Raw genomic sequence first — 15,129 nt, forward strand, 5'->3', positions numbered from 1 at the left:
TAGTCAGAGGGTTTCCCCGGTGGCACAGTGGGTTAAGACGCAACCTATGAGGCTGACCACAGCCACTGCAGCACAAGTTTGATCCCCTGGCTGTCCAGGGAGCAACCCACATGGTGCAGCAGACCTCTTTTGACTTGCCCGCTGCTCCCCTCAGTAGTGTATTTCAGTCATTCTGCCTGTTCTGTTCCCTACTCTGTCTCTGGTGAATCCTCTCACTACCATCCCCCACCCCCGCACCTCAGACCTGTACTCCAGCTCTTGTAAGCATAAAAATAAATCTTAAAAAAAAATTAAAAAAAAATAAATGTTTAGTCAGAGTGTAGATGTTGCATGTAGAGACCTTTAAGGAATTTTTGAAAAATGGAGTAGGTCTAATTCATGTTGTAGGAAAGGACTTTGGGCAGATCTGTGAAGAACAGATTATTATAACTGGGAGACCAGTTAAGGTACAATTATAATAGTCTAGGGATTATCTTAAGAGTTCCTGAACTTGAATGGTGGCTGACAGAGTGGAAAAGAAATGAGAGGCTTTCAAAATAGTTAAGGGAATGCAATACACTTAGCAGTTTGAGTGAGATAAACTGATTAGAGAATCTGAATGTTCAACTGTTACAGACCCAAGTAAAGGCCAGTATGACTGAGGGTGAGATTAGCAGGAACTGTAGTACTTGGAGACTCACTGGGGTGGGGCAATCTCAGATGTGTAAAGTACGTGCAGTCTGCTGATGATTTGCTTAACACACAATGGTTTTCAAAAGTAGAATGACTTGCCTTTGTCAAAAAAGTTTGCTGTAATTACTAGCATTTTTGGTTCTCTTGAAATACCAGATTATTTGGCAACTAGACTCAGATTCTTGGTTGGCAATGCATACTGGCTCTGATTGGTGGCTGCTCCTTTACTTTATAAATTTTTTTTGAAATTTATGCATATAAGAACTGAGGTGTAGGCCAGAGGTGTGGGTGGGGGATGGGATGGTGGAGAGAGGATTCACCAGAGACAGAGTGGGAAACAGAGCTGGCAGATTTCCTGAAATACATTGCTGAGGGGAGCAGTGGGCAAGACAGGAGAGGTCTGCTGTGCCATGTGGGTCAGCTCCCTGGCCGGAGCTGGCAACAGCTTTAGAGCGCTGTCTTTAGCCCCTGTGCCACCAGGAAGGCACCCTTATAGCTATTTTAATATAAATAATTCTTTAAATGTGGGGGTTGAAATACCTACTGTAAATTAGGCTCGGGGATGGGAGTGGGGGGAACTAAGATGTACTGCAAAGCACCTTTTCCATCTAAAAGACGCAGCCACCGGGGCCTCCCTGGTGGTGAAGAGGTTAAGCTATTGCCAGCCACTGCAGCATGAGTTCAATGCTGTCGCCCAATGCTCCCTTCAGCAGTGTATTTCAGTCAGTCTGCCTGTTCTGTACCCCACTCTCTCGGGTGAATCCTTTCACACCCCTGCACCTCTGGCCTACACCCCAGTTCTTGTATGCATAAAAAAATAAATCTTTAAAATAAAATAGCTATACAGTTTGGAGGGTAATAAGACATTTTAGATTTTGGTAATGATATTACCAAAGCCTAAAGCCAGGATCAAAGAGGGGATAGCTCTGGTGAAGAGGATAATAAAATCTTGTGGCTGATCAATCCTTCAGGTACATTTTGGGTTTTTTGTTTTGTTTTTTTTATAAATTTGTTTTCTCACAGTTGTTAATTCTTGTACAGTATTTTATTCCCACCATAGCAGCCGTGATCCTTCACCATAGTCCCTTGTGCCCCTGTTTTCACCCCTCTCGCTCCTCCTCCCCTACATTATGCCTCAGACATATGGTCGGCCTGTAAGGTTGTCTTTTTCCCGACTCTTGCTCAGTTTCTCTGTATTCCATATATAAGTGAAACTGTCTGATAGGCTTAATACGTTTCTTTTTCTGACTTCACTTAGCAGTATTGCTTCCTGCTCCACCCATAGTGCTGCAGATAGTATGTTTATCTGTTTTCACTGCTAAATAGTAGTCTATACACAGTACATCTTGATCCAGTAGTCTGTTTTGGGGCATTTAGGTTGTTTCCATATCTTAGCTATTGTAAATAGTCTTGCAGTAAACATAGGAGTGCAAGTTTCCTTTCGAATCAGTGTATTTGTGTCCTTTGGGTAGATTCCTAGGAGTAGAATCACTGAATTATATGGTAGCTCCATTTTCAGTGTTTTGAGGAACTTCCATACAGTTTTCTATAGTGGCTGGATCAGTTTACTTTCTCACCACCAGAGTAAGAGGGTTCCTTTTTTACCATATCCTTGCCAGCATTTGCTGTTTCTAGTTTTGTTTTTTTCCTTCGATATGGTCTGTTCTCATAGACATACGGTGGTATTGCATTGTGGTTTCCTAACTATTAGTGATATTGAACATTTTTTGTATGTATGTTGGCCATTTGCATTTCTTTAGGAGAAGTGTCTGTTGCTCTTCCATCCAGTTTTTCGTTGGGTTGTTTGCTTTGTTTTTGTTGAGTTGTGGAATCTTTGTAGATCTTTATATCAGTCCTTTATAAGTTGTATGGTATGCAACTATTCTTCCACTAGTAGGGTGTGTCATCACTTTGCTGACTATCTCTTTTGCTGTACAGAATCTTTGTAGTTTAATGTAGTCCCAACTGTTTATATTCTTCTGTTTTCTTTGCTTGTGGAGATGAGTTCTCAATGGCGCCTCTGAAATTTGTCATGGAGTGTTTTGCCCGTGCTTTCATCTACATATTTTATGGTTTCAGATCTTACATTCAGGTCTGTCCATTTTGAGTTGACTTTTGTGTTTGGTGTGAGATAGTAGTCTAGCTTCTTTCTTCATTCAGTTTTCCTAGCACCATTTATTGAAGAGTCTTTCCTTGTTCCATTGCATAGTCTTTGCTCCTTTGTCATAGAATAGTTGACCCTATATGTGTGCTTTTATTTCTGTTTTTTTTTTTTATTTTTTCAAGATTTATTTATTTATGCATACAAGTACTGGGTATAAACTAGAGGTGCAGGGGGGGGGGTGAGAGGAGTCACCAGAGATAGAGTGGGGAGCAGAACAGGCAGATCTACTGAAATACACTGTGGAGGGGAGACAGGAGATATCTACTGTGCCATGTGGATTAGCTCCCTGGCTGGTGATCGCTTGATGGTGCTATGTCTTTAACCCCTGTGCCACCAGGGAGGCCCTCTTTCTGGGTTTTCAATCCAGTTCCATTGGTCTGTGTGTGTGTTTTATTCCAGAACCATGCTGTTTCAATTATCATGGCTTTGTAGTATAAAGTCTGAGAGTGTTATGATTCTGTTCTCCCCCCTTTTAATCAGGAGAGCTTTGGTTTTTTGGGATTTTTGTAATTTTATATGAGTTTCAGCAATGCTTGTTCCATTTCTTTGAAGAATGCCATTATGATTTTTATTGGAATTGCATTGACTCTAAATTGCTTTGGGTAGGATGGCCCTTCTGATGATGTTAATTCTTCTGATCCATGAGCAGGGAATCTCTTTCTGTTTTTTTGTGTCGTCTTCTGTTTCTTTTAATTGTTCTGTAATTTCCCTTCTATAGGTCTTTCACCTCCTTTGTAAGGTTTATTCCCATGTATTTAATTTTTTTGGGGGGGGTACAATTGTAAATGGGATGGTTTCTTTCTCATCAGACTGATTTTATGTAGGAAGGCTACTGATTTTTGTGTGCTGATTTTGTAGCCTGCTACTTTGTTCAAGTGGCTTATTGTTTCAATTAGTTTTCCATGGAGTTTTTAGGGTTCTCTGTATTATATTATCTGCAAATAATAGTTTTACTTCTTTCCCTATTTGGATTCCTTGTATGTCTGTCTTTTGCCTAATTGCTCTAGCTGGGACTTCTAGCATAATCTAATGATATGATCTTATGGGTTTTTTGTTGTTAATGTGGTGAATTATGTTAATTGATTTTCAGATACTGAATTATCCTGTGTCCTTTGGTCATGGTGTATAATCTTTTTGATGCATCGTTGGATTCAGTTTGCTAAGATTTTATTGAGGATTTTAGCATCCATTTTCATTAGGGAGATTGGTCTGTAGTTTTCTTTTTGTGTGTTGTCTCTTTTTGGTTTTGATATTGTAATATTGGCTCTGTAAAATGTATTTGGTAGTATCACATCTTCAATTTTTTTTGAAAGTGGTTCGAGGGATAGGAATTAGTTCATCTTTGAACATTTGGTCAAACTCACTTATGAAACTATCTGGTCCTTGGCTTTTGTTTTTTGAGAGGGTTTTGATTACTGTTTCAATTTTGGTGCTTGTGATTGGTTTTGAGTTTTCTGTTTCTTCTTTGTTCAGCTTTGGGTGATTGTATAAGTCTAAGAATTTTTCCATCTCATCGAGATGAACTTGTTTGCATATAAATGTTCATAGTAATCTCTATTCTCTGGATTTCTGCTGTGTCTGTTGTAATTTCTTTTTTTTTTTTAATATTTATTTATTTATGCATACCAGAGCTGGGGTCTAGGCCAGAGGTGTGGAGAGTTGAGAGGATTCAGCAGAGATAAAGTGGGGAGCAGAACAGGCGGATTGCGCCGTGTGGGTCAGCTCCCTGGCCAGGGATGGAACTCATGGCCCAATTGCTGTGGGTAGCTTCATAGTGCTGAGACTTAACCCCTTGCACCACCAGGAAGGCCCATCTGTTGTAATTTCTCTTTCACTTGTGATCCTATTTGAGTGTCCTCTCTCTTTGTGAGACTAGCTAGAGGTTTGTCTATTTTGTTTATTTTTTAGAAGTATTGTTAGGGGGAAAAGGATGTCCTAAAGCTAATTCCATACCGGCTTTGTGGACTCCACCCCCACCCCAGGCCAAAGCCAGAGACACTGGGAACTCCAAATCCCATCACCACCAAAGGGAAGGTGGCTGGGACCTGAGGGTGGGGTTAAGCAGCCAAGTGAGTATAAAGACAGACACGTGGGCTTTGAGGGGGTCCCCCATTTTTGGCTCTCCACCAGCGAGCAGCGTCCGGCCAGCTCTGAGAGTGACTTTGGGTTTCCAGGTCGTCGGATCGGGTAGTACGCATTAAAGACTTTATTTCCCTATTTTCTCCCTGAGTTGTACATTTTCCTTATTTCCTTCTCCCTTGTAAATAAACCTTTTATTAACCTTTTATGTGTGCCTGTAGTGGAGTATTAATAAGTCCCTTGTAAGCGCGCGGGTGAGGACCCACAGCCAGGCAACCTGTTCAATATTGGGGCTGCTCTATAACAGATCAGCTTTGGTTTCATTGATCTTTTGGACTGTGTTTTTTGTTTCATTTATTTTTGCTTTAATTTTTATTTCCTTCTACTGGCTTTTGGGCTTTTTTTGTTGTCCTTTTTTGTAATTCCTCAATATTGGAGAATAGGTGATTTCTTTGGGTTATTTCTTTCTTGATGTGGGCCTGTATTGCCATATACTTTCCTCTTAATACTGCTTTTGCAGTGTTCTATAAGTTCAGGAAGATAGTGTACTCATTGTTATTTGTCTCAGGTATTTTTGAATTTTTTCTTTGATTTCCTCATTGATCCAGTCTCCATGTAATGGGGGAGCTCCTTGCTTTGTTTTAGTAGTTGATTTCTGGTTTCATGCCTTTTTGGTCAGAGAAAATACTTAGTATGATTTCAGTCTTCATGTACTTGTTGATGTTTGCCCTGTGACCTAATATGTTGTGTATCCTGGAGTATGATCTGTGTGCATTTGAAAAAAAAGTGTATATGGTTTTAGTGGGGTGCAGTAAATCTGTTAAGCCCATGTGGTCTAGGTCTTCTATACATATACATATCTGTTAAGCCCATACATATCTATACATTTTATACATACATATCTATTAAGCCCATATCTGTTCTATACATATCTGTTAAACCCATGTGGTCTTGGTCTTTTTTTTTTTTTAAAAAGAGATTTATTTATTTATGCATAGAGGAACTGGGGTCAGGAGTGGCGGGGGGGTGGGGGGCAGTGAGAGGATTTACCAGAGACAAAGTGGAGAGCAGAACCGGCGAATCTACTGAAATACACTGCTAAGGGAAGCAATGGGCAAGATAGGGGAGGTCTGCTGTGCCATGTGGGTCAGCTCCCCGGACCGGGATAGAACTCAAGCCATATTGGCTGGGATATCTTGATATCACTGAGACTTAAACCCCTGCACCAAAAGGGAGGCCCCCGGGTCTAGATCTTTATTTAGGGCTATCATGTTCTTGTTTATTTTCTGCTTCATTGATCTGTCTATTGGTGAGACTAGACGAGGGACATTTTCTCAAATGCCTGGTTTCAGAGATGATAGTGATTGTCTAATGTATTTTGATGCTTCCTCATTTGGTGAGTATGTTTTGATAATTGTTGTGTCTTCCTGGTGTATTTTCCTTTTGGTTGCTATATAGTGGCCATCTATGTCTCTAATTATCTTTTTTGCTTAAAGTCTATTTTATCTGATGTAAGTATGGCTGCCCCAGTCCACTTTTGGGGGCTATTTGCTTGTAGAATTGTTTTCCAACCCTTTCAGTCTGAGTTTATCTTTGGAACTAAATTGTGTTTCCTGTAGGCAGCAGAATGTTGGATTGTATTCTAATCCCGCATGCTACTCTGTTTCTTTTTATTAGTGAGTTTAGACCATTAAATTTTAGGGTGATTATTGTTGTTCACCATTGTATGGTTCTATTCAGTAGCTTGTTCAGGTCTTACTGTTCATTCCTCTGTTGGTTTAGATTTTTTTTTTTTTTTAAGATTAGTTATGCATACAAGAGCTGGGGTACAGGCCAGACATGTGGGGGGTGAGAGGATTCACCAGAGACAGAGTGGGGAACAAAACAGGCAGGCAGACCGTCCAAAGTACACTGCTGAGGAGAGCAGCAGGCGAGTCAGGAAAGGTCTACTGTGCCATGTGGGCTGCTCCCTGGCCGGCCGGGGGCCCAAACTCGCACTGCAGAGGCAGTGGACAGCTTCCTAGGTTGCGTCTTAACCCCTTGTGCCACCAGGGAGACCCTGTTGGTTTAGATTTTTTTGTTGTTGTTTTGGTTTTTTTTTAAGATTTATTTATTTATACAAGCACTGGGTACAGGCAGAAACGCGGGAGGGTGAGAGAATTTGCCAGAGCGGGGAGCAGAACAGGCAGACAGATGGAGGACACTGCTGAGGGGAGCAGCGGGCGCGGCAGGAGAGGTCTGCGCACCATGTGGGACCCTTGCCGGTGGATCGAACCGGCGCTGCAGAGGCTGCGGGCAGCTTCTCAGCCCAGCGCTCAACCGGGGAGGCCCTGTTGGTTTAGATTTTAAGGCTTCTTGTAGTCGTTCTTGGAGTGGGGGTTAGTAAAACCAAATTTCTGAAGATTTTGTTTGTCTGACAAGGTCCTTATTTTTTCCTCATATAGAAAGGATAACTTTGCTGAATTAAAGTATTCTTGGCTGGCATTTTTTGTCTTGGAGTTTTTTTTAATACATCATTCCATTCTCTTCTTGTCTGTAGTGTTTCCTTAGAGAAGTCTGATGTTAGCTTCATCGTTTTCCTTTATCAGCTGTCTATTTCTTCCCCCATGTCAGCATCATTATTTTTTCATTGTCCTGGGCTCTTGAAAACTTTACTATGTATCTGGATGTAATTTTCCTTTCATTATGATTGTTTGATGTCCTTCTAGCTTCCTATATGTCTATTTTCATTTTGTTCAAGTTTGGGACGTTTTCTTTAATCATTTCCTTGAATATATTTTCAGCGCTCTTGTCTCTCTCCTGGGATTCCTTTAACTCTTATATTTCCTTTCCTGCTGGCGTCAGCTAATTCTCACTGTTTCTTCATTATTTTTCCTTTGTATCTCTTTTTCTTTCTTTCTTCTTTTCATATCTGTTTCTGATATCATTCTTCCGTATTGTCTGTCTTCATGGATTTTTTTCCCAGAATTTTTTAGTTCAGTTGATTTTTTACATCTTGCATTCCTTTTTTTTTTTAAAAAGATTTATTTCTTTATGCATACAAGAACGGGGGTGTAAGCCAGAGGTGTAGGGGGGTGAGAGGATTCACCAGAGAGAATGAGGAGCAGAACAGGCAGATCTATTGAAACACACTGCTGAGGGGAGCAGTGGGCGAGACAGGAGAGGTCTGCTGTGCTGTGTGGGTTGCTCCCTGGCCCACTGGGAGCAAACTGGTACTTCAGTGGCTGGCAATACCTTGATAGCGCTGTCTTTAACCCCTGCACCACCAGGGAGGCCCCATTCCTTTATTTTCTTATTTAAAGTTTCAGTTTATTTTCTTTTAAAGATTTATTTATGTGTGTATCGAGCTGGGGTGCAGGCCAGAGGTGCAGGGGGTAAGAGGATTCACTAGAGATAGTGTGGGGAGCAGAATAGGCAGATTTTCTGAAATACACTGCTGAGGGGAGCAGCAGTCGAGACAGGAGAGGTCTGCTGTGCCATGTGGGTCAGATCCCTGGCCGGGGATCAAACTTGTGCTGCAGTGGCTGCTGATAGCTTCATAGTGCTGAGATTTAACTCCTTGCACCACCAGGGAGACCCCTAAAGTTTCAGTTCTGTTTGTTGATTGTTTCGCGTAGCATTTGTTTTCTGCATCTTCTCATACATCTCTGATTTGATTTTCAGAGTTTTAAGTTCTTAGACTTTCTTAATTATGCAATTTTGAATTCTTCATTTGACAGGGTATGGAATTATTATGTGTCAGTGTTGTTGGGTCCTGGAATTTGATTTTTATTTCTGATATATTTGTCCCCCTGAGGTTGTCCTTGGCCATTTGTAGTTTTCCTTCTCCCTGTTGTTTGCTTTGGGTATGGTATGTTGTAGTTGGGGCTTTTGTTGTGTATGGGTCCCCCCACCACCACCACCACTGTTATAGGTGTTTATTTGATGCTGCATACAGCAACTGGGGTCTTGAAGGGTCTAGAATGGTGCTAGAACTTCCACCAGTGCTCTTCAGGCCTTGTTCTGGTGGCTAGGGAGAGCAAGTGCTGAGTCTAGAGACTGAGTTGTTAGGACCTCTCCTCTCTGAGGAGCGGTGACTAGGGGCCCTACAGGTGCATTTTGAAAGGTTTGGTGAAATGCAGTTGGCTGACTGGTTCAAGTATGGTTGGATACGATAAGCCAGATGAAAACCATATGGTGTGTATTCTACTTCTTACTGGCAAGAATCTTGTCTTACTCATCTTTCTATCTTCAACACTTTTTCTTCATGTTGACCACATACAAAGCTACATTTTATATGGATTAAATGAATTGAAACTCTTAGTTGAGTTTACAGAAATGTACTCTGGGTTAAGTGGAGGATAGTTTTGAGATAGACTGCAGTCTTACAGTGTGGTAATAACAGGAATTAGGCTTCTTATTAGGTATATGATGAGAAAAAGATATTTGAAAGGGAAACATGACCTAATTGTTGATAAGGAAGCTAAGAAGACCAAGAAGAAAGGGGCAGAAGAGGCCAAGCAAGTCTGGTAGGAAAAGAGCAAAATCAAAATACAAGTCAAGGTAAAGGCTGTCATGTCAGCCTCCTCCCATGTCTCTCACTCACCTCTCTTAACTCTTTCGAGTATCTCCTTCCATGTCCCTGGTATAAGCCCATGGCCAAGGAGCAGTCATGGCTTCTTCACAAGTGTCTCTGCTCCAAGTGCCTCCCAGCCCTTCTGGGCTTCTCAGTCTTTACTTCTTCCTTCCTCTCCCAAGTCCTTCTCCCAGTCTGTTCTAGCTTCTCCTCAATGTTCGGCTTCATCTTTCACAAGTGGGGCAGGGAACCTGGAACACTGTTACAAGATTATAAGAGGTAAAATGAGAAAGTATATATTTTCTTTGCTACCTGAAGCCTTCAGCAATAATTTTTTAAGATGGTAAAATGATGGTAAGATCCAACAGAAAAGGGCCTCCCTGGTGGCGCTGGGGGTTAAGACGCAACCTATGAGGCAATCCGCAGCTACTGCAGCACGAGTTCCATCCCCGGCCAGGGAGCAATTCACATGGCACAGCAGACCTCTCCTGACTCGCCCGCTGCACCCCTCAGCAGTGTGTTTTGGTTGATCTGCCTGTTCTATTCTCCACTCTGTCTCTGGTGGATCTTCCCACCCCACCCCTGTGCCTGTGGCCTGTACCACAATTCTTGTATGCATAAATAAATCTGGGGCCTCCCTGGTGGCTCAAGGGGTTAAGACTCAATCTATGAAGCTATCCATAGCCACTGCGGCACAAGTTCAATCCCTGGCCAGGAAGCTACCCACATGGCGCAGCAGACCTCTCTCGCCTTGCCCGTTGCTCCCCTCAGTAGTGTTTTCAGTCAATCTGCCTGTTCTGTTCCCCACTTTTCTCTGGTGAATCCTCTCACCCTCCACATCTCTGGCCTCTATCCCAGTTCTTGTATGCATAAATAAATCTTTTTTAAAAAGAAAGGGAAAAAAATCTTTTTAAAAAATCCAACAGAAGAGAAATGATGCAGCAGAAAGCAGAGAATTGTCAGTGATAATCCTTTATGGGAATGTGTATAGAATAAGAGGAGGGCAAGAGTTTGTATGAGTACAGTTGCTGGTACAGATTTGGTGGTAGAAATTTGAAGTTTTTTTCTGAAGGTTTTAAAACCTCTAAGATTTTCAATGAAATATTAAGGTCTTCAGCTGAGAATAAGTTTGAGAAAGTGTTTGTGTTTTAGAAAAGAGGAAAAAACTGAAATTTTGTTGCTAAAAGAAATTATTTACTAATAGAGGGAGTAAATAAATGGACTTGGGAAATGTGTGACTGCCAGGTAGCATAAAGAGCCCATTTATTGCTAACTATGAATTTAAGATGAAACCAAATAGTGTGGGCTGTGTATTTTTCTTGTTGAGTGCAGCAAGCCAAGAATGGTGAAGATTTAGGTTTTTTTCAAGTTTGAAATTTTCTAAGCATACTTGACAAAGAGTGAGGAGTTGAGAATGGAAGACAGTGACCGTTTGGTTGATTGTGGAATTGAAAATTGGTAATGAGGGAAGTAAGGACAAGAGGAATCTGTGGTCAACAAATTGTAGATCTCAACAGAATTAACTGTTGGAATTGGATATGAGAGGAAGTGAACTGTAAAAAAAAATAGGTAGTGGTCATTGTGCAGGGACTGAAATTGAGATTATGAAGGGATTACAATTTTGTGTAATTACAAAGACAATATATAAGATAACATGGGAGACTATAGGAGTAGAATAATTGCCTGTGGTGGTGAAAAAATTATGTGAATATGAAAGCATCAATAATTAAGACAGAAGTTAGGTTAGAATGGTGATGGTCCATGACCTAAATTGTGCAAGGAATAATGACTAATAATTGTGCAAATCTGTATAGATAAATACAAAGATATAGTGTAGGTAGTATTTATATGACATGAAATTCAAAACAGGAGTAAAATAAAGATGTCCTGTCCTGTAACAACTAGAATAAAAGTTCTGTATTTTTTTAACTTTTTTTTTTTTTTTTTAAGATTTATTTATTTTTATACAAGCACTGGGTACAGTCAGAAGCGCAGGAGGGTGAGAGAATTCACCAGAGCCAGAGCGGGGAGCAGAGCAGGCAGAAGGACTGAAGTACACTGCGAAGGGGAGCAGTGGGCGGCAGGCGAGGTCTGCACCCCATGTGGGACCCTCGCCTGGTGGCCGGGGAGCAGCCGGGGATTGAACCGGCGCTGCAGAGGCTGCGGGCAGCTTTGCAACCCAGTGCTCAACTGCTGCGCCACCGGGGAGGCCCAAAAGTTCTGTATTCTGTATTCATTATCCTGAAGTAAAATAATAGTTTTTAATTGTTGATGAAGATTTCAGGTGAAGATTTGCAAAGTCTAATAAATACTAGCTTTTTATGGATACACCTAAAAAGAAATCTAGCAAAATGGAAAAATGTTTAGAAACTTATCACTCGATATGTAACTAAAGATAATTATTGTTTTTTCATGATCTGTTATAAAGAATAAATTTCTGATGTTTTAACAGATGGGAAATAAGACCAAGATTGCAAAATGTCCTTTGAGAACTAAACAAAATGGACACATTCTAAAGTCAACACAAAATACTTGTATCAAGAGTGAAAAACTTTTGCAAAAGAAGAGAATTGGTTCAGAAACATCACTGGCAAAAGGTGAAAAAGATAGTATGACTTTTTCACCCACTAAGGATTTATGCAAGCAGTATGCAGATAAAGACTGTCTTCATATCCATATTCAGAAAGAGACTTCACTTGCAGCCCCTAATATACAGAATTCTAGAAACGCCATAAATACAACAGTAGTAACTACACAGAAGCCTTGCAAAAAACATATAGCTGAAAATATGAAGAGCAATTTGGTATGTCTAACACAAGACCAACTACAACAGATTTTGATGACTGTAAACCAAGAAAATAGATCAAGTTCCCTGACTGAGAATGGAAAGAAGGAAGAAACAAGTAAGATTTTCTAAAGCTTTAGTCAATATTAATTTTACCAGTATGTTTTAGAATTATAGTTTCATTGAATTTTTTTTTTTTTTTTTTTTTAAAGATTTATTTATTTATTTATACAAGCAGTGGGTACAGTCAGAAGCGCGGGAGGGTGAGAGAATTCACCAGAGCCAGAGCGGGGAGCAGAGCAGGCAGAAGGACCGAAGTACACTGCTGAGGGGAGCAGCGGGCGGCAGGAGAGGTCTGCGCGCCATGTGGGACCCTCCTCCGGTGGCCGGGGAGCAGCCGGGGATCGAACCGGCGCTGCAAGGCTGCGGGCAGCTTGGCAACCCCGCGCTCAACCGCTGCGCCACCAGGGAGGCCCTCATTGAATTTTTATGTTGCTGTGCCTTTTAGTTTCTAGCATACAACAATCTTTGAAAATATTTTATTAAAGATCATGTTTTCATATTCAGAATTGCTTCTGTAATTATACCATATTTCAAACTTAATGCTCAGACTATTTCATGTAACATAGGCTTAAAAAATGTAGCTTAAGTGGATTCTAGAAAAGATGTTAATACTATAAGCTGTTATACCCATTTTAAAATGTAAAAGACTTTCATTTACAGTAATTATATAAAATGTTCTAAAAATCACTATAGTATTTCTAGTGAAAATTGAAGGAACCTTACTATGACAAATTGAGGTGCTGAAATAGTTGTTTTCCTTTCCCTCAATTTTTGCTCTTTCTGACACTGAGTTCATGTGAAAGATTAACACCACTATCTTTTTTTTTTTTTAAAGATTTATTTATGCATACAAGAACTGGGTACAAGCCAGAGGTGTGGGGGGATGAGAGGATTCACCAGAGACAGAGTGGGGAACAGAACAGGCAGACTGACTGAAATACACTGCTGAGGGGAGTAGCAGGCGAGTCAGGAGAGGTCTGCTGCGCCATGTGGGTTGCTCCCTGGCAGGCAGGGAATCGAACTTGTAATGCAGTGGCTGGTGATAACTTGGTAGCACTGTGTTTAACTCCTGTGCCACCAGGGAGGCCCAACAGCACTATCTTTTTAACAGCCAGGAAGAGGCCCCTCAACTGATTTGAGTACCAGCTTATGCCTATGTACTCTCAGAGAGGGAGCTCAAGATGGAGTCATTTACCTTTGCATAGTATAGATTATTCTTTGTAAAGTGAGTGAGTTAGATTTCATATTTAAAACTAGAATTATAGTACAAAGAAAAGCAACAAAAACGTTAGGCGTAATAACAAGGAAAGTTAATTAATCATGTACCAACATGCATATTAAATATGCTTTCTTTTCATTGGGAGATCTGGCACATAAAGGAGGATTCAAAACAATCTGAGAATGAGTCCTGTATAAAATGTCAAATACATATGGCTGTGACATGGTAAAGTTTTCCACTGGTGTCATAGCTAAATGAGAAAAATAAGAACAAGATAATGAATTTTTCATGAACCTATTTGCATCTACTTTTTTTAAAGTTGTGATTTGTGTTATTTATACTATTTGTAACAATATTGTTGGCATAGTACACAGAAGTTTATTTTTTACTTATTTTCTTATTTGATAGAAGTTAGGTTACTATGACGATAGCTCCGAGTCATTTAACCTGAGGTTAAGTTTCTTTTTTTCATGAAAGGGGAATCATAATACCCACCTCAAAGATTTTTGTGAGAGGTAATTAGTTAGGTAACATGTAAGACAGTGTTTAATCTGTAACAATATGTTGAGACAAGGTATTATGTGTAATTTAGTGTTAATTTAAAAACATTAATTCTTACCTCCTAGGTCAATACAGTCTACATTTGAACAATATTCCTGATCAATCAAAGGATGAAAATATCTTGGGACTACTCCAAAAAATTGAAGCTATTTCATCTGACCAGAGTGAAAATAAAGCTGTTTTAAATAAAAATGAAGAGATATGTAAGCACTATGAGCAGAAAATTGCCACGTATGTAACTTATGTATGTTATTGTGGGGTCATCTTGGGAGTATGGTTTACCTTGACTTGCATGTGAAGTACTTATATTGAAGATTAAGCTATTTAAAAGTTTATTAGTTGTTTATGAAATAAGTTGTGTAGACATGTATGATAAGCTTTCTGTTACATTTTGTGTTTTGTCTTAGAGAGAATGTATGGAAACCAGCGGACATATTCAGTACTCTTGGGGAAAGAGAACGTGATAGAAGTTTGTTGGAAGCAAAAAAAGCCCAGTGGAAGAAAGAGCTTGGTGGGTAATTATTTAATTTTAATTCTAATTTTGTTGACTTAAGAAAAATATATTGAGAATGAAGTATTTATTTCAATATATTATTAGTAATCTTGTTTTATAACATTTCCCTTCTAGTTCTCTGCAAATCCTTAAGAAGCTCTGTTATTTCACATTGCCTTAGGTTGTGTTGTTTTGTTTGAATACTCCTGTGCACCAAAAGGCAGAAAGGGGCATCGTCATCAATATCATTCTGGAACATTTATAGCTCAAAGATTCCTAAATTTTTCTCATTTCATGAGAATCCAGTTTCATAATTTTCCATTTTAGAAAGCTCTGTGTTAAAATATGGTTTTACTTAAAACTAATTGAGCTCAAATCGTTCTAATCAGGAATAGTCAATATTATGTCAGTCCACAATATTTTTTTTTTAAGATTTATTTATGCATACAAGAGCTAGGGTACAGGCCAGAGATGTGGGGGGTGAGAGGATTCACCAGAGACAGAATAGGGAACAGAACAGGCAGACTGACTGAAATAT

The 15,129-nt window shown here is 40.0% G+C and overlaps 1 protein-coding gene across 6 annotated transcripts in view; it reads left to right on the plus strand.

Annotated features, from left to right (window-relative positions):
• Window positions 1-15,129, plus strand: part of CCDC66 (coiled-coil domain containing 66) — a 65,990-nt gene that overhangs the window by 13,633 nt on the left and 37,228 nt on the right. For all 6 annotated transcript variants that reach the window (XM_054694756.1, XM_054694754.1, XM_054694760.1 and 3 more), the window contains 3 exons: window positions 11,923-12,373; window positions 14,164-14,329; window positions 14,506-14,609. In XM_054694756.1, coding sequence (XP_054550731.1) covers window positions 11,923-12,373; window positions 14,164-14,329; window positions 14,506-14,609 — 721 coding nt within the window. The remainder of the gene's footprint in view (window positions 1-11,922; window positions 12,374-14,163; window positions 14,330-14,505; window positions 14,610-15,129) is intronic.

The sequence above is a fragment of the Talpa occidentalis genome, unplaced genomic scaffold (genome assembly GCF_014898055.3).
Source record: "Talpa occidentalis isolate TD23 unplaced genomic scaffold, MPIMG_talOcc4v2.1 talOcc4.10, whole genome shotgun sequence".
Taxonomy (NCBI): domain Eukaryota; kingdom Metazoa; phylum Chordata; class Mammalia; order Eulipotyphla; family Talpidae; genus Talpa; species Talpa occidentalis.